Here is a 24,759-nt window from a genome sequence, read left to right on the forward strand (position 1 = left end):
ATTTCACAGATGAGATTAGAGAGCGCCAGGAAGGAATATTTAGTTGTGCCTTACTGACAAGCCCTTTACTCATCCGAGTCAATTTGGGTCGGTTTTGGTCGAGAGTAGTCAGATGTCCCAGTCGAAACGTTGTTTTCTGAAGTATTTTTTTTAAGTTAACATTTCTTCTCCTTTTGTTAGGTGCTACTTCTTTTTTATTAAAAGACATATTCGTATACTCTTCGGGAACATTTTTCTCTCTTATCATGTGAGCTGAGTTTTGGAAATTTGAGAATCTGACAAAAAATCGAGAATAGCTCACGGACTCTTACGTGCGAAACTGTGCTGAAAAAAATTGGGAATTGGTACTTCATTGGCGTGTTGGGAAATAAGGCACTGCTTAAAAAAAAGTTTTGGTAAGTTTTCTTTTAAACCACTTAATACGCATATAGTACAAATAACCTTGCGTATTACTTTTGTTCTTCTAATATATTATTGCATTTGATTAATTTCACTGTCACCTGTAGCGCTAAAATGTTTTATTTTGTATATATGTCATCTATTTTAAAAAAGTATGATGATTATGATTTTTAAATAATTAAAAGTTCAGAACATCATAACACTATTTTAAGAATCAATGCGAATTCCTATTAAATGAACATATGTAAGACCTGTAGTTTGCTCTAAAAACTTTGATTTAAATATGATTAAGTGCAATCTGGGCTATTACTGCTTAAACACTTTAATGTACTTATATTGACGTTGCCTTTATCTTTAAAAACACAAATCTTACATTGACTTCAAGCAATACACAAATATATTGTAAAATAATAAACCTAGTTTTTATTGGTTGTATATTTTTAAAATTAAACTTTAATGATGATGCAAACTCATGTTATCTTTCGTCATTGTGAATAACAATAGTCAACAAATCATTTGCCGAATCTGTAAACGTCGTCGACCAGAGCCCAGTTCATGAGTTATTGTTATCATGCTGCTGTTGTACTCCAGAATAAACGGAATATAGAAGTCATCTTACCTTTTATTTTATTTTATTATAATTTTATTTCTCGCTATTCTTCAAAAACTATGTTTAAATTTATTTTTTGTGTGTGTGTGTACATAAAAGTTTGACCATTTACGTGACTAATATAACAACAATAGCAATGACAGTTTATTAAATTACGATATTGTGTGCCTTAAGAGATGGAAGGCGCACGAGTTTTATTCTCTTGAACTGTCAGAATGACACTCTAATTGCACGAATCCTTATACAATTGTCTGTAATGTTTAAAGAGCACCGTGAATAGCAGATTTGCTTAATGTGTGATAATGGGTTAATCCTAATGAAAAACGTGCCTTTCCTAATATAGCGTAAGACTCTTTCAATTTTAAAGTTTATTTTTGTATTTTTAAACTTAGTTGTTTAGATAGGAAACATTAATTTATTATGTATTATTTCTTTGTCCTTTGAGAAAATAGAAAGTCAATTGCATAAGGACACATTTTACTAATTAGAGATACTTCAAGATTAGATGTGTAAGGGCCTGAAAATATAACCGCGAAAATATTAGATTCCTACTCAAAAAGCGTCCAACAACAAACACATCTGAACAATAGTTTCTTAGAAATATGGGAAAATGAGCACATGCCCTTACAACGTTAACGTTTTTTATGTTACTGTACAGTATATGTCAGGCATACGAAAGCGTTCAACATTTTATTACGAATTTATCCATCTCCTACCATTTTGTAAACTGAAATCTTTTGCATACATCCTTGTTTCATGTCAAAGACAGCAAAGCTTTTTAGATGTGCAGGAGGTGTGCTAGGAACACTGAGTAGCAATAAAAACGGGGATAAAAGTGTTTTGTATTGAGCCATTATCATGAGTACACAAGGTATAAAAAGTACTGCCAAATAAATATCCTGGTATCCATATGAAATTCTCTTCAGGAGAAGTGGGGGATTGGATCATTTTGAAGACGATTTGTAATTGTATAGACAGTAGAAATGGAAGACCCCATTTAAACAGGACTGTACTCCATTCAGGAAACAAAAATACTCAAGAAGGAGCACAGAGAGCTGCTGAAAAAACAATCAGGCAGATTTCATGTTAGAATTTAAGAAAGAAAATCAAAGATTCTAAGATCATATTTTTACCTAATCCAATTAGCATCGCTGGGACTGATGTTGTGGTGTTGGTCTGGAAATAAATTATGATTTTGTCTTGGGTGGAAGTTTTTCTTGGAAGAGTTGGTTTCCAGTTGTAAGCCATGTTGGAGCAAAAAGATTGGTGACAGCGTTGGTAATTAAGTAAAGAAGCATGAGGGAATGGTATAAATATAAATATAACAAGCCCCTAAAATACAAAAAGAATAGACTCAAGTCTCCACTTCTTAAAATAGGAAAACACATATTTGGCATGACAGTCTTTTTTTCTAAAAAGAAAATACTGAGTCTACAGTATAGAAATCTTCACTTGACACCATTATAATTATTCAGTCCTTTTTTGAAATTACTAACTTACAGTTAGGTTTATTTGTTGGATCCTTTTTAGTAAATTCATTGAATAGTCTAAGACATAAGATGGCAAGGTTTTCATTTTCCACTGAAACTACTGTGTCCTCCTGCAGAACCATGTACTGTACCAATCAAATTGAGCTCAGCAGTGTAGCAGAGGTACTTCTAACAGGGTGTATTAATGAGGAGGATTCCCTACTGCCATTCCCTACGCAATGGGAAATTTTGTAGAGCCAAATAAAATTCTAGGATGCTTGTGAGAGATGGTAGGAAATCACAGTTCCAGGCAAAAATTGTGCAAATACAGGCAGAAATGTAAATTCTACAAAGAAGTGAGCCAGTCCGATATCAAACCCTAAACCCTGTATTTATGTCATCACCACTCCCACAACCTTTATTTTAAATCTGAAAGCAAATCTATATTTTATCACTTAAAGTATCTAAAAGGTGTTAACAACAAAAAAAGAAGATGGAGGTGTAGTACTGTACGTGCAGATGCGACTGTTATACTGTAGAAGGGATTACTGTTGCCTGTATGAATGATCCCTGTATGAAATTATTCAAAAAATAATCCTTTGATTGCCACACTAGTTATTATGCTACATGTTAATCCCTATAATTAGACCTCTCTTTTGAATACGAATTTGCAAATGTTCTTTCTGTTCTGTGTCTTAAGCTTAAGTCTTAAGGAGGACTCGTTTTTAACTAAGAAGTACACACATTAATCTTGAGATCAGTACAAAGTGAGTCAAATTGTGAATGCTGCTTGACTTTATTTCAAATGAGCATGTCATAAAGACTAAGCACAAATGTTTGAAGGATTCCAGATTGGCACGTCCCACATGGCTAGCATATGGATATGACACAAAGATGTATAAAGTCACCTGCCAATGTGATTCATCTTGCAGTCCAAGAGGTTAACTTGTAAAATCCAAGGAAACAACTCCTTTAGTCTGATGGTCCCTAAACTCTGGGATACGTATTTCAAGCAGTATTACTTTTTTTATAAAGTAAGCTTAAGATTGCAAGTTGTTTTGGTCTTGGGTATAAAGAGAAAACGAGCATGAACAGTACAGTTTATGCTATTATGTAGATGGTCTTCGACTGTTGGATATGACTACTTTTAATTTGAAAATTAAAAACTAATGAATATATCTTTCAAATGTACATGTTAAATGAATTAAATATGTTATGTTGATTACTACCACATGGTCCTAATTGCTCTAAATATGTTCTGTTTTTGTAGTGTTTGGTTTTGGATTCTGTTTACATAAATGTTTTTTGAAGTAACTTGCCATGATTGGAATGAGGCATTAATAAATGAAATGTCTGGCTGTTTTAATACGTTCAAAATGAATTAGGATTCTTACCAAACATAAAAGCTGTTTGCTGGAAATAAATAGCTGCTAATAATAATAGTAATAGTACTTTTATAAGAGTAAGCACAATAACCATAAAGTCATCAGAGCTGTTCATCTGTGGTGTAAAGGAGAGTGTGAGGATATGAGAATTCTTAATTGCTGTTAAATCAGGCAGGTTAGTGATGTGTACAAGGAGACAATTTTGTGTCTGGGTCTCATACTGCTAAGCCAGATAACATCATAGGTATTGAACCATGCTTCACATAATTGTTCACTCTTCAGACATTGTAATTGTGCTTTTTTCTGCAGCTCATTCTATTGTTTATTTTTCTGTGCATTCTGTTTGTGTCAAAGTTATAATTTGACTCATACATTCCTGGCCTGTACCTGCTTACATCTTCGTGAGTGTCTTAGTTAAAGTTAGTTAGGTTTACCTTTGTTCTGAACAGTTTCCACACCAAGAACGGTAACCTCTGTGACTCACTGTACTTTATCAAAGTTCTCTTCAAAAACATTCCTTAATGTCTGAATTTGTCTTCCCCTCATGGTTGCACTGTTTAAATTAATTCTATATACTGTATATTATATTGGTAAATGTAATATTCAAAGTTTAGTTTGTTTTTTCCTATGATGATGAGGCTGTAAAAGTTTCCCTTTCAAGCTACTGTAAATGTTCATAAAGCAAAGGGTAGTCTATACAAATATGTAGTTGAGGACCCTATTTTTAGAAGGGTCTTAGTTGCCTTAAGAGGATATTAGCTAGACAAGGTGGTTAATGAATGTAATTGTACAAAAACTTCCACTGCTCTATTTTTTAATCAAGAGCTGGCACATAGCATTTGAAGTAATGAGCTGTTTAGAAGATTTAAATGATGGACTACAAAGTAATCTATAATCCTCCTATAACACCAGCCACGTGAAAAATAATGTTAAAAGATTATAGTAATTTACACAAACGTTGATAAATCTGTGTCTTTTGAACATTATTCCAAGCTGTTCAGTGCTTCTCATTCGAGCTTGAGGTAAAAACGTAAATATTAGTCTGTCTAGGGAGTGACTGGATTACAATTAAAATAATGGAACTTGAAGAGACAGGCAAAGTTCCAGGGCATGGATTTGCTGCATATTAAATATTACATTGTTTGTAGTTGATTTAAATTGATCCCAAATTAAGGATAATAGGCATTTTAAATAGTTACTTTTATGGCAATTATACTATTGCAAAAGCACATCATTAAAGTGCTGGATCATAATGGACTAGACATAGCATATCTAAAGATTGCCTCAAACTAAACATTTTAGTGACACATTTTAGCAGTGCACTGGAACACTTAAAACTCCACTGCAAAATGTTGTGCACTTTTTCAAATTGCTTTTCTTTTTAAATCCCCATCAGTCTCCTGGGATTGCAGTTGGCTCATCAATCAGAGAAAGGAGAAAGGACTGTGCAGATCCACCTCCTTAATGTGCACTTATCAAGTTATCCACCTTTTTTCACATTGTAAGCACTAACTACAGCAGAGTTACATTGAACATAATGTTGTGGCTGTCGCTGATAACACTGTGGTATCCTTGGCGCCTAGCTAACCACAGGGCAGGGCCGATCCTGGTTCTGGAGGGCTGGTGTGTCTGTAAGTTTTCATTCCAGCTCATCTTTTAACGACTTACATCAATTCATTATTGTTTGAAGGTCTTGGGGACTTAGAAAACCTGCAGACACACTGGCTCTCTGCTACTAGGATTGGAGAAGCATGCCATAGGGGTCACTCTTGTACAGAAACCCTTTGGCCAACACCCACAGACTGGAGGGATTCCACACTCCAAACGTAGTGACAGACCACCCAAACACACCCATGGGATCAGTTGATGTGCTTCATTTTGTGTCCCAGGGGTCAGAAATCACTGTCACACCCGACATTCCTCCCCTAGAGGGCGCTCCACTACTCCTGTCATTAGTCCCGAGATTGTTGCTATGTTCCCCAGGTGTGGCCTGTCATGTGTACTGCTATTTAAAGTTTAGCTTCTCCAGTCCTTGGGGCTCAACATTAGGGTTCGGATGTCGCGGGGCCCGCCTAGCACCGGGATATCCTTCGTCCGTCTCCTGAGGGCATAGGCCTCATCCCCGACACCTCCCGTTTCCCGAGCCCAGGGTCTGGAGGAGCTCACCCTGTAATCTTAGGACCTCCATGTTTTGTGTGTGTTCATGTTTTCCCCCTTCCCAGGGATTTTAACCTTGTCGCGTCAGAGGATGGATTAATGACACAGACTGTCACTGTTATTTTGTGCACCATTAAACCCCTGTGTGTTTTCCCATACCACGCCTCCTGTTTTCTCCAGCTCTTACTGCATCACATAGGGTCTACTAAAAACCCCGACACAGACTGCAGACCCTGTCGTAAACAATCACCTTTTTGTGTGCAAATTTGGGTGGTCTGTCACTGTTTGGCCTGCGGAAATTAGTCAGTTGTGCACCTTCAGTTGAAGAACCCCAGTTCAGTAATCAGTAAATGGGCAAAAGTGACACCTGTGACTTCCCAGGCACCTACCAGTGTGTCTTGATATTAGTAAGAGACATGCTGTTCTTCCTATCAGTGCTAAGACTGCTGTAGAGCTCTGTGGAGCTTTCTGGATTTCAAAACACGAATGGTTCAAAAAGGTGAGCTTTCTACCCATGCTCACTCATGCTATGAGAATAATTCTGAGATAAAGAGACAATTGGAAATTAGGCAGGTTTTAGAGTAAGCTCAGAAGCTGTGGTGCTTTTTTGAGTTCATATAAATTCCAGTACTGCACTTCAGTTTCAGTGAAACTGTTTAGCTCAATTTACTGTATATTTTCTTAGCAGTAATTTCTCTTGCTACATTTATGCCTTTGAAATATTAACAGTTATTTATTTTCAGAAAATGGAAAGTTTGAAAGTTATTTTGCCTGTGTCATTTTAAAGAATTTTGCTTTTTCTGTCACAGGAAACATTTGATACTGAATCCTGAGATGTCAAGGAACATGGCACAGCAGTGGAGATTTGAAGACTTTGTTGTGATCCTGATGTGGATGTTGTTTCTAACAGTCATTGAAGGAGTCAGATCGGACTCTCTCAAACGTAAGAAGTGTTTCATTACATCATTCCTAATGCATTTAAAACACAGCAGCTGTATATGCGTTGTCCTTAAATGGAATTTTTAATGGTAGTTGTACCTCAAGCCATGATAATTTATGCTAGGCAGATACAACACATATTAAATGCAATTTCTTCCCTTTGCATAATTTTTATAGTGCAGTGCTCAATCAAGATAATTCATTAGTGAGGATACTGCATATGACTAATATCTTTCTTTTTATATTGTCACAAACCATGTGTATGGGATAAAGTGGTTACAAAATGGATGGATGTCTATATTTATACGACTCTTAACTCGTTTTATCAATTTTAACTCAACTCAAATGCCAAACCAGTGTTTTTTAGGAGAACACACCACTTGAGTTCAGTATTTTATTATCCCAAGGAACAATCTTACTCAAAATAATTGAATAAAATATAAATAACACTATGGGTCCAATGAGATACTTATTTAAAAATTGATTTTCTGCATTTTCATTGTGATTCCATATACTGTATATTTCAGCACTGATCTAAAATGTTATTACAGTGAATGAGGGGCAAAAATAAAACTTTCAGTGAGGAGCTGTCAACATCCAGGCTGGAAACGAACAAATACATTATACATTATTTCTATGTTGAAAAGAATTGAAAACAGAGAGCCTCTAAAAAGAAATTTTGAGAAGGGGGAAAGTGTGATTCATGTTTAAGGATAATCTTGGCTACTGATGTTTTTCTGGGAGAAGAAATTCTGTTTTCTAGGATTGCATCCAGGATGCAAAGGTCAGTGTAATTATGGCCAAAAAAAGTAAAATAGGTACTATTGGCTTGGAAAGATGTTGGATCCTCAGTGCTTTGACATGTTCCCAGAAATGGTCAGGCAGTCATATTCCCATTCTATCAATATACAGTAAATATCTGGGCACAAGAGATGAATCCATACATGATCCTCTCTGTTAGCTAGCCTAGTGCGGATGGCGGTTGTGGGTGGTTAAGAAAACTGTGGAAAAATAAAAATGGTAAAACTGTCTCATCTTCCAGCATCTTTTTGATGTTTTTGACAGGTACAAAAAATAATTCAGCCATGGTTCGTTTGACATTGACACCTTTCATAAGAGTGGGAGTCCATTATCCTGGCTGAAGTCCAGGTGTAACACTATGTGATTCCACATGCCACCATTTGTGTGAGAATTTGATAATCGTAATGGCATGCCTGTTTCTTTGTTTGAGCAAATGCCATCTTTCAGAATATTGCCTGTGCTTGATTCTGACTGATTATGATGTTTTTGTCTAGATTTCTCTAAGTTAAGGCAGGTGGGGGCAGCACAGTGGTTAACATTGCTGCTTTGCAGGATGGGGGCCCTGGATTCAGTTGTAGATGGACTTAGGGTGCTATCTGCATGGAGTTATTCTGCAGTTATGGAGTACTGTATGTTCTCCCTGTTTTTGAAAGGGTTTCCTCTGGATACTCCAGTTTCTTCCCACAGTACAAAGACATATTGGTTGGTTGATTGACTTCTGGGAAACTTGGCCCTGGTGTGAGGATGTACATGTCTGTGTTTGTCTGTGTGCTCCCTGTGATCGACACGCATGCAACAAGCAAGCAAGTACAGTGTGTGCCATATTCTAAGAAATGATACCTGGACACCTACTTGTTGTATTCATTCATTGTCTTTACTTGAAATTCACACTTGAAACTTATGAATTTAATGGATTAACAAAATATCCAAACAGCCGTTAGGCTATTTCTTAAATATTTTGTTCAGGAAAAGAGAGAGAGAACATTTCTGAAAGTCATGTGTCTTAATACAAATCATTTTTCAGATAGAAATTGCTCACTCACTAATGTTTAGTCAGTGAGAGAGGTGATTAATTTTAAACGGGAAAGTTAAGGAGAATTGTCCAAGCATTTTCACTAAATGAGTCTGGATATGGTGTGGAGAGAGGCTGATATCTATACTAATTGTAAAGTGCACTTTGGTTTGTTTAGCATTCAGCGGTTTTGATCTGCAGAACTTTTTTAAATTCCAAAACGGAGGAGCAGTCCTGCAGTCTCTCCAACTGGCTGCATGTACAGTACTATAGTCTTGTATTGTACATTTGTGTGTTTATTTCTTGGACAGGGTTTACTGTAGAAACTGAGAGCATTTATATTCATGCTGTGTATGAAATGCGCTTAATTCTGGAAGCCAAAACCAACAGTTCCATCAATTTTCAACATAAGTGATCTAAAATGAAATACTTTAAACACAAAAAAGCACTAGGATGAGACACATCTATTTCTTTCTCTTTTTGAAACATAGATTGTTAGGTATAATTTTGTACATAGTTAAAGTATTTGTTTTTATTATAACTAATACAGTGGTTACCTGCTAATGATCTATTATCCATTCATCCATTTTTTAACTTCTTCATCTAATTCGCTGGGGAGCCAGAACCTCAGTCTCAGCAAGCAATGGATACAAGGCAGGCTATACCATGGAAGTGACACCAGTCCTTCACTGGGCACACACACAGAAAAGGGACAGTTTTCCCAGAAGCCAATTAACCTACCAGTACAGTATGTCTTTGGACCGGGGGTGGAAACCAGAGCACCAGGAGGAAATCCACACCAGATAGCACATCAGGAGTTAAACCCAGGGCATCACCCAGGAGATATTATACTATATAAAAATATGTTGGAAAATATAAAAGAGCTGTCAGGTAATCTGTTTTCTTCTCATTTGATGTCCAAATCTTTTCCTTTTTGAAATGCGTTCAGTATGATTTGCAATAGTTAAACATTAATCAGCCAGGCATCTTGCTCAGACCTAATCATTAATTATTTTTAAAATGTGTACGGTGGCAGGTGTCACCTGAAGAAGGCTCTACAGCTGAAACGTTGGGCTTCTCCTTTCTGTTTTTCAGCTTGGCGTTAACTTTTACTTATTTGATTATTTCACTGTTATTTCAGTTTAACAAAATTAAAAGGTCTATTTTAAAAGGCTTCAAGATAAAATTACAATAGTAATCTTCATCATATTACCTTTTGTAATGATTGTATAAAATAAAATACATTTGTAGCTCTTTTGCACATGCTGGTGCTCGGAGGCCCTTGATATAATATAAACACCCTATCTTCTGAACCCTATCTTCTATTGAAAGGAGACAAACCAGACAAAATTCCCTCTCTATCTTTTTAGAGTCCGACTCATTCTGTGTATTTCAAGAGAAGAAATACAAAGTAGGAGAGAGATGGCACCCATATTTGGAGCCTTATGGATTTGTGTACTGTATTAACTGTCTTTGCGCTGAGGTAATATACTTATTATTCGTCTCTTACTATTGTCTGTATTGTCTGTATTGTATTATACATTCAGTACTTCCAGTATCAGTTATTCTAAAGTTCTAAAGAATACAATTATATATGACATAATTAAAAAATAATATGTGTTTCACATATTGTTGGGAGACTGCACAGTTTAATTCTTTTTGTTGTCAGAGGACTGAGTATGTTATTTATGTACTGTATACAATGCACTGGATTAATGATAGCATAGCAAGTTTTATGAATATAAAACTATTTGTGACCTGACCTTTTTCGATAAAAAGAAAAATGGCTTATATAAGTTATAAAGTATACTTCCATAGTCCAAAGGTATTTGATTATAAGATTTATTAGTGTGGTCATAATCTGCAGAAGCGCTTTAGTTTTACCCCAGCCTCCTGGCAGAGTTCTTGGTCTTAATATTGATGTCAGATACTGTACATCTTGCCTGACAGAGTGGCAATGTGCTGTGTAATCGTGTGAAATGCCCACCTCTTCAGTGTGCCAGTCCGGTGCCAGTTCCTCAGCAATGCTGTCACCGATGCCCTGGTAAGTGCTTTTCACTTACATTTTAATCAATGAGGATAAAAAGTCTGCCAAGCAACCTGATGTTTAAAGGGACTGAAGGGTTTGACTCTAATCACCTCTCTAAGGTAACTGGGCTTTTACTGAAAGAGTAAAACACCACACAAGGAGTACCTGAATTTATTATATTTGGGTTCACTTAGTGAAAAAAAGCTAGTGGCTTTGATCCCTCTATTACCCTTTACTGGCATAAAGGCACATCTCTCTTGTTGTTTTTTTAACTGTCCAAAATTCCCATTGGTTTCTAGAATCCACATTACGCATTCTGAACCTGTACAAATGATAACTTTCCTTTTTAAACTGCACTCAGCCACACCCGTTCCATCAAAAGCAGCATGATACATTTTTATGAATTAGTGTAAGAGAAAATTATCTTTTTATTTTGGAGTTATTAATATTTGCTTTTACTAGAAATGTAATAAAGAGCTAAACTTTGATTTAGAGGAGAATGGGTCAAGAAGAAGTCATTGAAACAGCAACACAACAGTTCCTGTTTCTTAAAGAGTTGAATAGAAATTTGCATAATTGTTTTTAATGGTCCTTAAATACACTGTAAAGTATGTTAGATAAATGTATATTTCTGCAAAATAAATAATGGTGTTCGCGTATCATGTTTAGTATGCTTTCCATAAGGATAAAACTGTAACAAGAAGACAGTATAAAGGTTCTACAGATTTGTTACATACTTTATTTATAATATGCACTGCTATGCAAAATTCAAAACATTTTTGTTCAGCCATATTTATAACAAAGTTGTTACAGTAACAAAAACACTAGTGGAGGCTCTGAGTAAATTGTTGATATTCATAACACATATTGCTCCTGATTATGTCTTAGATATCTCATACTATCACACAGCAGTGTATTTTAATTCTAAACATTGATTTAAAATAGGTATCTTAAATGTATACACATATCATGCTTAGATTGCAATAGTATTTTTCATGTTCGTGAAAAATAAATCTTTAAAAATTAGAATACCTGTCTAGATGGCTGGAGAGGGACCTTATTTGGGAGTTTCTCACATTTGCCTTACAGCTCTTTATTAGGTGTGTTCCACATATGGTACACTGTATGGCCACTGCCATTGCGGTTTGTTTCCAGAAGCTTCTCCAGCTCCACTGGTGACCAAAGTGAGTGGGAAGCCCTGTGACTACAATGGAGTGACCTACCAGCATGGGGAGGTCTTTGTGGCTGAGGGTCTGTTCCCAAATCGGCAGGCCAACCAGTGCTCGCAGTGTAGCTGTTCGGTGAGTGAACGTAGCAGAAATATGGCAGAGCCAGAGTTTGTACATAAACTACTAGATACTGTAAATACTTTAAAAGCAGAAAAACACTGTGAATTCTCAAGCTGGCAGTTTGCAGTATTTCTGGAAAACAACTCTTAACCTTTTATCATTTATTGTTGAGTCTCATTGGTCATAAACTGCCGTACTGACAAGAAATAGTGCCTCTGAATATTCAGTCTATATCTCAATTAAATAGTGTTTGTATTTGTTCCACATGTTGTCTGGAGTCGTACACAATGTTCTTACATTTATATAATCATTAGAGTGGTATTAAATCAGCAGAACTGTGCATTTATAACCATCTGTACAAAATGCCAACGGAGCTACTATTTGCTTCTTTCTGAGATCATTAAACTGAACAGTGAGTTTTCAGCAGAAGAACGTACGGTAGGTTTTGTTCAGAAGAGCTGCACCAGCCCAGCATGCGGCACCGAGAAAAGGAGAAGCTATTGAGAAAGGAAGTCTTTCTGGAGAGCCTCGTTTAACACATTTGAATGAAATTCAATTTCAGGAAGGCAATGTGTACTGCAGGCTCAGGACCTGCCCAAAGCTGACCTGCTCTCTCCCCATCTCTGTTCCTGACTCCTGCTGCCCAGTTTGTAAAGGTGAGAAGAAATTATAATTCCACTGATTTATTTTTCAGGATGCTAACTTATAAGTCCCTATTATTAGTATTAATATTCCCTTTTGATTTTTTAAGATGCACTAAATATGCTCTTCATCTTACACATGCATTATACATTTTAAAATTTAGAACCAGTTGTTATTTTTACTACACTACATTACTTACAGTCCTGAAGCCTCCATATTTACATATTATTAAAGGGAACAAATCCCCATTTATATTTAGTTTCTCTATACGTTGTGACTTTGTCCTGTCTTTAGCCCGACTTTTACATGTTTCAACCTTAAATGTTAGAGCTCTCTCACACTCATTTAGGAATATTACCCATTTTAGATTAAATGGATATTTTAAAATGAGAAAAGCCCATATAGATAGTAATTTATCCCAAAATAAACTAAATCATGATTAATTAAGAGTTAAAATGTGATGGTATCTCCCAGCAGAAAATATTTAGGTGAAGAGGGCAGCACAGTGGTTAGCCTTACTTCCGTGCAGTGCTGGAGCCCTGGGTTCAATTCTTGGTACATTATGCTGTCTGTGAGGAGTTTGTATGTTCTCCCTATGTGTACATGGGTTTTTACCAGTTGCTCTGCTTTGCTCCCACAGTCAAAAGACCTACTGGTAGGTTAACTGTGATCAACTGGTGTCCCATCCAGGGTGTATCCTGCCTTGTGTCCATTGCTTGCCAGATACCTTGTTATTCTGGTTAAAGAGGTTAGAAAATGGCCTGTTCTAACCCTGTTTTGGTTAAAGAGGTTAGAAAATGGACAGATGTATAGACAAACGATAAAGATGTCCCATTTCTTCTGAAGAAGATGTTCTTTGCATTCAGGTGATGGGGATTCCTCATGGGACCAGTCCGATGGAGATGCATTTCGACAGCCAGCAAACAGAGAAGCAGTATGTAGACTTCCTACACAATTTGGGATTTCTGTTCATTAACTACAGGTTCCTCCAGGAGTCCCAGCACAGTCAAAGAAACAATATGTACAGCCAATAGAGGCTAATGTCTTCTGCCATAGGAGAAAACAGAATAATTTCAGGCACAGTTTGTATTATACTGTATATAAATACAAGACTGCAGCTGTTAGAAATACAGAAGTCTGCAGTACAACAGACCACTTTTTGCTTAGGGAAAAGGTTTGTCTCTGTTTTTCTTGTGTTAAAAACATTTTCTAAAGTAGACACAAGTATGAGGCACAGACTAGCCAACTTTCTACTTAATGTACTGTTTCTCTTGATTTATACCAATTGTTGTAAAAGACAGAAAAAGACTATTTAAAATATATCATGAAAAAAACCTGAGGTTTACTTCTGAAATCAAACAGAATCTCATACTGGAAAAGTAGAATTTATTAAATAACATAACTCAGAAATGGGAATCACAAAGTACAAAAGCATAATTCATCCTCCCAATATACCTTAAGTAGAATTATTCTTTTTGTGTATATATGTAATTTTATCTGATGCACTCTCTGTAGAACAGGCATGTACAACAAAGGTGTCCCAGTGTCTGAAGTGTCAAACATTCTTTCAGAGGCACTCCTATCACCGTCCTCAGTATGAACTGCTGCCTGTGAAGTCCCTGTCGAATCTGCCTCGCCTGCCTAGCTTCAGGGCTCACAGGGGGCTGATGTCAGACACCCAGCAGACATCTGGAACTATTGTTCAGATTGTCATCAACAACAAAAACAAGCACAACAGAGGTCAGTGCTCAAGAACCTTGTCCTTTGGATCTCCTGCTTCTGTTGTGGCATCAGCAAGGCTGCAGTGTACATGATGCCAGCTCCAGTTTCAGCCCTTTATTGAGTTTAATACCACAAAACTAGAAATACAGTATCGTCTCAGTTAGGACCCAGTTAAAATCTCCTGACAATTCTAAAAAAATAAACACGTCCACATGTTTTTAATGTGACATTCATCACAGTGGTTTTTATGAGAGGTTACAGTGTATGATGAATCATTGTTTTAACTTTAAATTAAAATGATATTTTTGGATTCTTTTTAACTTAAAGACAAGACTGAAGCTGTTGAAAATAAAGACATTTTGCTTAGTAAAAAAGTTTGCCTCTGTTTTCCTTAGGTTTTCCTCTGTGTTAAAACCATTTTTTAAAGTAGACTCAAGTGTGAGGCACAGAGTAGCCAACTTTCTGTTTGATGTGCTGTTTCCCTTGATTTATACCAGTTTGTTGCAAAAGACAGAAAGAAAGGTATTTAAAATATATCATAAAAAAACTTCGTTTACTTCTTGACAGATTGAAAATAATGAATATGTCCAATGTTTTTAATGCAGCATTTCTCACAGTGGTTTTTATGAGAGGTTTCAGTGTATGACAAAGAATTGATTTAACTTTAAATGAAATGGATGCTTCTCAACTTAAACACAAGACTGAAGATGTTGGCAATGCACCAGACCACATTTTACTTGGGGAAAAGTTTTGCCTTTGTTTTCCTTATGTTTAAACCATTTTTTAAAAGTAGACATAAGTGTGAGGCACATTGAAGCCAGCTTTCCGTTTAATGTGAGTTTCATTTTATTTATACTAGTTTGCTGTAAAAGACAGAAAAAAGTTAATTTATATATGAAAAAAATAAGTTTACTTCTTGACAAATCTAATATAATGAACTGTCAATATAATTAATTCATTATAATAAATGTAATGAATACTAATACAATTTCCACATGTTTTATGTTAGGTTTATCACAGTGGTCTTTGTGAGTTGTTACAATGTGTTGAATATGTGTTGAATAATTATTTTTACTTTAAATTAAAATAATATTTTCTGGATGCTTAAGTATTCTGGACGCTTCAAATGTGAAACATAAGAGTATATAGTGTTATTTTTTTATAACAATAGCTTAAGCTGTGAATATTTTTTATTTTAATTGACGTGTATTTGACATGCTAAAGCTAATACCACTGTGAGTTGTGCACTGCTCAGTATATATCAAAAATAAACAAATGAAAAACAAAAGAATTTATCCGGGGTAAAATGCAGCCCTAATGCGAAAAAAAGTTTATTCGGTGATTTAGATGTTTATAGGGAACAGATAATTTTGATTAAGACACTCATTTTAATAATAATATTATATATTAATAACATTATTAAAACATATCAGTGCTAAAGTCTGATACACAAGGGAAATTAGTCTGTCCCATTTTGCAAAACAAAATGATCCTGTACTGTAATGCAATTGACACCAGTTTTATAATGCATTATACAGGTATTTTTTTTCCTAAGCAACCAACAATTAGTCACAATATGTCTACTGCAGCATTCCTCATTCTGCTTTGCTTTGTCCAGTGTGTGTTTCCAATGGGAAGACATACTCTCATGGAGAATCTTGGCACCCGGTCCTACGGTCCTTTGGTGTAATGGAGTGTGTCCTGTGTACCTGTAATGTAACAAGACAGGAGTGCAGGAAACTTCACTGCCCAGACCTGTATCCCTGCAAATACCCCCAAAAGATTGATGGCAAGTGCTGCAAGGTTTGTCAAGGTAGATTTTTAATATTTTTTTATGGACATCACATACTCTTCTTTCAAGAATCCTTAGATTCTCTGTTTTAATATGTGCTTGCAAAAAGAAAAACCCTTGTGAGTTTCCATTTTCAGCTTGTCTGTTTTAAAACTGACATGATGCAAACTTCTTGTTTTTGGAGGGGATTATATACAGTATGTAGCTCACAAATATGTCCATTCAATACTTGAGTTTTTTATTAATAGATGTAAGGACTTTATGAGTTGTAAAAATGATAAATTTATAATGTCATAATACTTTGGAAAATTATATTTAAAATCAATTGCTTACTGTAGGTACAGTACATCACTAAACAGGGCATTTTAAAATTAAGCAAGCTTTAAAGTCTGACTATGCCAAGAACGTAAAGTAAGTTTACATGGCTCCAATACAAAAAAAAATCATAGTGATTTTTCTTACTCAACAAACCTGCTCCTGTGAGGTCATTTAAAGAGCATACAGAAATACACAAGTGTACCATTTAAAAACACATGGTACATCTGCTCCTACATCTTTGCAACTTTAGAACACGTGGATTTTAAAAATGTGCATTTTATTTTTAAAACGTCACTTTTATTGTTGCAATTTCATGAGGAAGCATATGGAAATATTTTCTTTGAAAATGTGCAATTTTATGCTTATTTGAAAACGTCTTTACTTAATGTTAATATAAATGTACAGGTATATACATGTGCTTGCCAAAACTTTAGGTCACATAAATAGGCCCTCCTAATGTGTGGCAAAGTGTTTACAGTTTACAGGAGCTACCATCACCATTGCTCAACAGAATGATCTCCAGATTTCAGTCCTACAGCAAATCTATTGAACATTGGATTTCTCTCACACATTGTGTCATCAAAAGATGATCCTGGTTCAGTAATAGGATGAGTTTGGGTGTTAATTACTGTTAAAAAACTATATTTTAATTACTACAATACCTTTTAAAGCCTTGTGAATTACATTTAAGTACATATTGTACAGTACTTAGTCCTTGCAGAAGTCCAATCTATTAATTCTTTGGAGGTTAACCAGTGAATGTATTTGTAAATTTGATTGCATTCTGATTGTTTGGCTTTAACATATTGGCTTACTACTCTTTTAGAAGTTGGAGTATATAATATATATGGAAAAAATGAATATATGAAATTTAATCAAGGCTTTTTAGTTTTCAATCTAGAGTATTTAATTTAATCAAAGAAGCAAATACAATCTTTCCGCTGCTTACATGACTTAATAAACGTGGGTAACTAGCTCTTACTGGATTACTACATACAGCATATCAGACTCCAAGATACAGAAGTGCTGGAGATGAGATACAGCCAATAAAGCCAAGCACTGTTATGCGTCAGTGCTTGGACATAGAATATAAATCAGTATAATGAAACAAGCTACCATGGAAAATTTGGCATTTGTCTACTCATTTCATCTGCAAGTGTAAGAGGTGGCTAATGTTGCCAAGCACAGCAGGTCAGATCTGCAAATGTATGAAACAGAATGAACAGATCTCTCTGAATTCAGAATTTTTCATTTATTAATAAGATAAGTTTAAATATCAAATGTTTTCGTACTTGCAAGTATCTTAAAATGTGCTTTAATACACCAGGCTACAAGTTGAATTTTTTGTCTTTATCTGTTAATCTGTAATATTCACCTATAAAATATTTTTTCGGTGGCTAAATCATGCTTTATTGTGCAATTAACACTGCCCATTGTGGTCTTCTGCAGAAGCCAAAACATAAACAGAATCAAAGGAATCAATAGTCCTTTGATATGTTTGAGTACGTTCAGTGCACACGTAAGTAACTACAAGAGCTGGAGATCACTGGAGATCACTGGAGGTCACTGGGGATTCTTTCAATATAAGGCTAAAGATCTTTTTGAACAACATTCATACCTGCTACTTAAGTTGAAGATGAAAATATTTCAGTATTGTCATGCGATCTCTATAATTTTTTGTTGTTGTTGCTGTAATCTCAACAGATGAAGAGATCACACTCAAGAGAGATGAAAGCAAGGAGTATTTCTGTGGTGAAGAGACCCTTCCAGTGTATGAAGCTTTAGTAACTGAGGAAGGAAGTACCATGAGAAAAATTGCACTGGAGACAGAGCAGCCACCTGAGGTAGAACTACATATATGGACAATTGTTAAAGGTAGTAAATCTGTTATTCACCAAGTCTTTCTTGTGTCGTCAAGATTATTGTTAATTGGATAGAAAATGTAATGTTCTAAAAATCTGAAAACATTTTATGGGAGAGAATAAACACCTCACTAGGTTTTGAGGTTAGCAAGGTTGCCAACTGGAATAAAGCATTATATTTCTATGGAATCTTTCATCACCAGCCAGTAACAGTGGGTGCATCAGAAAAATGTTCAATACATCAAATGTATACTTACAGATTTTTTCCAATAAACATTAAGTATATCTTACATATATTAGAAACTCTCCTATAAAGGTAGCTAGTTTGATTCAATATTCAAGTGCTCCAAATTCAGTTTTTACATCAGTTGCACTGTAACGAATTAACACATTAATCACTATCATTGTTGTCTTTATAAATGACAAAAAAAGCATCTTTAGCAACCAGACTGGGTTACATGAAAATGAGGAATCTTTTATATATAGCATGAAGTAATAGTATCACTATAAATCCTATCTGGCATTCTGTTTCAGTCTGAGGCAGGCCAACTAAAGTAAGGGCCGTAATTACACATGATCGGCCACTAGAGGCCACTGCCAGGCCTCTAATCCTTGTAAATAGTCTCACAGTAGGTGATAATTAAGTAAGCGTTTAGATAAGTGGTGAAGGGCACACATTCTCACATGCGGTTAGGTGAGATTTTGCTTGGTATTTAAATGGATTACCAAGCACTAATGAGGGTTTGTGGGGTTTTTTACTTTGTTAGAGTTCTTGCTTTCTGTTTGTCCTGGAAAGACCTACAGTATATTACAGCCTCTTGGACTTTTCATGGTCATTGTGTGTTTTTTTTTGTGTGCAGACACTCAGGACCACCCTGCTTCAGGGTAGGGTCTGTGTCACAGTTATAAATCCCATTATTATGCTTCATGGTTTTCAGATGTATGTAATGGAAGACAGACTGGTGAGCAAAAGCATAATTCACAGTGATTTCAAGCCCTGCATGTCAGAGTCTCAGAAACAGAGCATGCCTTGAAATAAAATACCGGGCCAGTCTAAATTAGTTTTACACAGTCATAAAACTTGGAACGTAAGAGTAGATTACAAAGATCTCAGTTGATTAATAAGCTTTGAACAATGTATTCATGGGGTTGATGTAACTGGTTTTCTTCTCTTCTGATTCATCTCTATGGGAATGTGTCACCTGTCTTTAGGTGTGTGTACTGTATATATTTGTGCCTTTCTCTCACATCATATTCCTGTGCTCTGCAATGCAATATCATAATTCCAAAAACTAGCATTTTCACATTTTTGTGCTCTTTAAATCTTAATTTCATGTCACAATCCCAGATATATAGACAATAGTCAATGGTCATGCTCATACTCATACTGATACTGCCTATACTGTTGTGCCATGCAGGTTCCATCTGTACTATCAACCGTTCATTTTTTATGCAGTTAATTGAAAAGGGCAAGACAGCTGCTCTTGACTGGATAAACCAGTAATGATACTCATGTTCAAAAAGCAGATTTACCCGTATGATCCAGCTGTCACCAGTTTGAGCCTGAGCCATGTCAGGTAAACTGTAGTTTGACCAGGATGACAAAAATAATGATGTACAATTTACAGGGTGCCACCAGTGTTGGGCAGGCTTTTGTAAATTAACGTTTCTTGGGCTTTACATACAGCACATCCTAGGGCATTCTGGGTGTCTGCATGCTTACAGTGATGTCTAAAGATATGACACTACACCAGCTGGCGCTAACCCTTCTGCAAGGTACAGAAAACCTTGCAATGTGTTGCTTAATGTCTAGAACAAGTGTGCCCCGGATTTTCCTCTGCAATGCAAGCCATGTTGCAGTAAAGATGTGATAAAAAAACAAGTTTCCAATTTGGGTGGGTATAATCAATTCAGTTACATGACATAGTAAGTACATGCACACACTTACCTGTACAGTATATCTAGGAATCGTATAGTACCATGGAGAAAAGCTGTTCTTACTGTAGAACGTACTGTATACATCAACACCCTACTTCATGAAAATATGAATCTATGTTTTGTTTCTTCAATACAGGTCTTCTGCATAATTTTCACATTGAGAAGATTTCAAAAAAAGATTTCCACAAACAGAGTGACTTCAAGCCCTTGACGAAGACCACACAAAGTATGTCCACATTGCCCTTCCCTGATAAGACTGATAATTCTTTATGCCGCATGTGGCACAAAAAATCTTGCTTGTCATATGGCCTGTTGAATCTTTACTAAGAAGCAGTTCAATACATCAGCAGTAATGTTCAGGGAAACGGCCATGTAGAAAATTCATGAGTTTCACAGTTAGAATATCTCTTTTCACAAAGTAGTGAAGGAAATATTCAACTTGTTGTGTAAACTCTTACTCTTACTCTTACTTACTCTTCTCTTACTGTATATCTCCTCTTTAGACTGTGAATTGTAACCAAAATTATTTCTTCCATTACATCAGCACAACCTAAAACCAACCAAAATGTTAATCTATATACAGGTACCTACTGTATATACAGGTATCTCTAAAATGTTCAACTAATTCTGTAGAAGATAAACATTTGTATAGCAGACTTTTCATATTATGTTGAGAAGATCGTTTGTTCTTTCACACTGACTCTAAAGTGCATTCTGCACCACTGCAGTAGTTACTCTATGTAAGTAACCTCCAAACACAGCACATTGGTTAGCAGAAGCAATTTGTATCTAAAGTACCAGATAAGCATTTTACAAAATCAGGTCCCTGTGGGTTTTGACATGCTTACCACTAATGTGAACCCTTGCACAAGTCTTTTACAATGACGGTTAAATTATTTGGAGTAAACGAAGACCTTTTAAAAACAAAAAATGATTGTTCTTACCAAAGGACAGGGTCTAATCTACAGACTAACAGTCCAAATCAAACAATCCATGAAGAATAAACCATTAAAACAGCCTTTTTCATCTCAATCAAAAGCTCACAAATAGTCTGTTAATTTAAGAAATGTGTCTATGGACATCAAGTAGGGAAGACATTTATTTTTAGGCAAATAGCTGCTAGTGTCATTAACACATGTCCTCACATATTCAAATATTTGTAAACAATATGAAAATTCACATGGAAACAGATGCATAACCATAACATTTTTTCATCTCTAAGGCAGTATTTAACCAATTGGATATTTTCCAGGCCGCTGGAAGATTTTCCATGAAGGGGAGGCCCAGATCAGTCAGATGTGCACCTTGCGTACCTGCCGGACTGAACTGGAGGACCTGGTGAAGGTCTTGTTCCTGGACAAGCCAGAGAAAGGACACTGCTGAGAGTGGAAACCTCAGCTCCCACAGACGCAGAGCGTTAGCAGTAGTGACAGATCCCTGCTATTGGCTGGACTGTGTGGCTTGTTGAGGACTTGTACAGAGCCTGTAACCAAACAAGGGTAACAAAAAATGTTATTTGAAGTGCATGACAAATGGAGATTGATAGAAAAGGGAACTTGATTGTGCCCTGTATTTGAACACGTTTGCTTTTTGTTTCATGCAAAGGTATTTTCAAATCTCCAGCTGCTGAAGACATTATCAGTTAAAATCGTCAGTTCCATACATAGTCATGTAAAAGCACCACTTGCTTATGTAGTTAAAGTGTCTTTCCAATTCAGGAAGAAATGATTTCATTTGTAAGTTTTATTATTCTCTTTGAAACTGAAAAGATAAATGCCATCTTGCCAGCATTCTCAAAACCAGTTTAGAAATACGTGTAGATGGAAAAGAATGAGATATGAGTATTTCTGCTCAGCTCTTGATCCTGCATGTATGATACTACCCTGCATTTTGGGTAGTGAGGAAACGTTAAAATGTTGATTATAACCCATTACTGATTCACAAAGCCAGTTGATTTCAAAGTAGATCTAAATGTTTTCAGCAAGTGGAAGATACTTTCAAACTAAGTCTTCAGAAGTTATCACCTGAAGAAATATTGTTACTTAGCATCAGTATGATGATGTGCAGATAGCAAAATGTTTGTGTTTTTACAGCATGGTCATCTTTAACACATAAAATGCCTTGTTACTCTCATTACATTTCATAAAAATCTGAATAACCCAAGAATGGTATCTGGTGAGAGAAGACTGTCATAGATGTGGTTCAGCAATCCATCCCAGGTTTGTTGTAAGACCCTATGCAAGGCGGTAGAATCTCGAAAGAGACAGGGGTCGGACTTCAGGGAAGACACACAAGGGTTTATTAGTGATGTTAGTGAACAGTGACAGTACGTGAACAGGTGCACAAGGGAATAATCAAAGGCAACCAAGTCCAGGCAGGTCCACACAAAGGTCAGAGCATAGTCCAAAACTCCGATACCCAGAGATCCATCCAGAGACAAGGACAAGGCTAAAATCCCCAGGAAGGGGGAACACAAACACAAACACAGAACATTGAGGGATCATGGGGTGACATCCTCCAGGCCCTGGGCTCAGAGATCAGGGATGTCAGGGATGAGGCCTATGCCCTCAGGCAAGCCATAGCCTGGTAGTAGGTGGGCCTGTAGACATTCACAGTCCATTGCTGAGCCCTGAGCCCTGGAGGCACTGGGGTTATATAGGGAAAGACAAACAAGGCACACTGGACGAACATATAAACAATCACGGAATTAATGACAAGAGAGTAGTGGAGGGATGTCAACCATGACAGAGACTATTGGACTAATCCAGTTTATTTAGGCATCCCACAACCCTTTGTGTAAAATAAATGTATATTGTTCCTAGTTTTAAACTTACCTCATCACTATTTCTTTTTGATTCCTCTGGTCAGTGCTTCACCCTGAAACAATCTGTTCTGTTGACTTTTTCTGTGCTTTATAGACTGTTAAACATCTGCATCATGTTCTTTTATCATCTTCTTCATTAAGAACGAAATAATTTGTTTATTTTCATTAATAACCTCTGTGTAAATCATTTTGATTCCAGAAATGAAGAGACTCAGTCATCTTTGGATCTATTCCAAAAAAGCAGTAATGTGTACAGTATAATGTGGCAATTAAAATCAAATACATTTTAGGTGAGGTATTACTAATGAATTGATTACTTCACTTTACTTAACATTAAATCTAGCAATGCCTTTCATGTTCTTTCCCAAACTGATGTAGAGTATAGGGGATAGTGAGGAGTCAACATAAACACCCGAATCCTCTTCACAGATTCTTCAGTGTGCCCCCTGTTACATTTATAATAGAGGTTTATGACACCTTCTGTTGCATTTGTTTTTTTCAGCCTTTGCTCTACAGTGGTTGCTCTACAGACACCCCTTTTATTCATTGGATACTTGTTTGGTGGCTGTACAATGATCTACAGTAGATCATTAATATAAATCAGAAACTGGACCTGAAACCCTATAGCAGGAGGGCATATTGATTTTTCTAGAATTGGCAAAATGATGTGGGACAAAATACTAGAAAAATGCAGTCAATATTGGACACATTTGGAAAGTATGGGAAAAGTAATAACAAAAATAAACTCTGGAGGGTTTTAATAATAATCCTATAATAAGTAGATTTAATGTTTTCTTGAATAACAATAGCCTCTTTTATTTTGCTGGGCTTTGATGCTTTAATAGTAAGTAGGCTGTATTGTAATTTTTGTTTTTGTATCTAAGACTAAGCTGAACTTGCCACTGTTTCTTTGTTTCTCTTGGCAGAGCAATGATATAACACAAAACAATGGAATTACAGCAAATAATGTAATAATGCTTTTTTATTGCATCCATTTTGCATCCTCTTATTTGTGGAGAATACTTTATTTAAATTGTGATTTAGTGCTGCTTAATAAGCAACGGCATATGAGTATACTGGTGAAACTGTCTGATTGCATTCCAGACACATAGCATGTGGCTGTTCTACTAAATTGGTATCTTAATCCTTTGCTGAAGAAGATAAAAGTCAGACTATGGTGCACTAAGCTTTTACTGTTTCTGGGGTTTTTTTTGCTACAAAAAGTGTCCCATATTTACTAAAGCTTCAAAAACATTGTAGTGAATCACAGGTAAAGGATCCAATGTTACATATGCTGTAAATAAAAGATCTTTAACGAGTAAAGCATTTAGCCCGGAAAAATATCTATGCAGCCATTAAAGGCAAACCAAAGCATGACTGTAGTTTGTAAATGTTTTATTTTTGTCATTGTTACCTTTCTAGGGCATGCTGTGTTTTGCATCAATGATGTATTTTTAAATTATCCTTCTAATATTCTGTACTTCTGTTGTTTGATTTTTTATGTTAAATGGAAAAGATACTATAGATGTAGAAAAATCTGCTTTGGTTGTTTTAATAAATTCCATCTTATT

The 24,759-nt window shown here is 35.9% G+C and overlaps 1 protein-coding gene across 2 annotated transcripts; it reads left to right on the forward strand.

Annotated features, from left to right (window-relative positions):
* LOC148828516 (chordin-like protein 1) lies at window positions 1–24,759 on the forward strand. Of its 2 annotated transcripts, none has more exons than XM_088924480.1 (12): window positions 1–395; window positions 6,830–6,963; window positions 10,143–10,255; window positions 10,723–10,816; window positions 11,957–12,102; window positions 12,653–12,746; window positions 13,599–13,666; window positions 14,304–14,472; window positions 16,073–16,267; window positions 18,269–18,439; window positions 20,501–20,590; window positions 21,617–24,759. In XM_088924480.1, the coding sequence occupies exons 2-12, from the start codon at window positions 6,855–6,857 to the stop codon at window positions 21,745–21,747; spliced, it is 1,380 nt and encodes a 459-aa protein (XP_088780606.1). In that variant the 5' UTR covers window positions 1–395; window positions 6,830–6,854; the 3' UTR covers window positions 21,748–24,759. The 2 variants fall into 2 exon arrangements, with proteins under 2 accessions (XP_088780606.1, XP_088780607.1); XM_088924481.1 differs by having other exon boundaries at window positions 311–395; window positions 11,960–12,102.

Source organism: Atractosteus spatula, chromosome 9 (genome assembly GCF_055471065.1).
Source record: "Atractosteus spatula isolate fAtrSpa1 chromosome 9, fAtrSpa1.hap1, whole genome shotgun sequence".
Lineage (NCBI taxonomy): Eukaryota > Metazoa > Chordata > Actinopteri > Semionotiformes > Lepisosteidae > Atractosteus > Atractosteus spatula.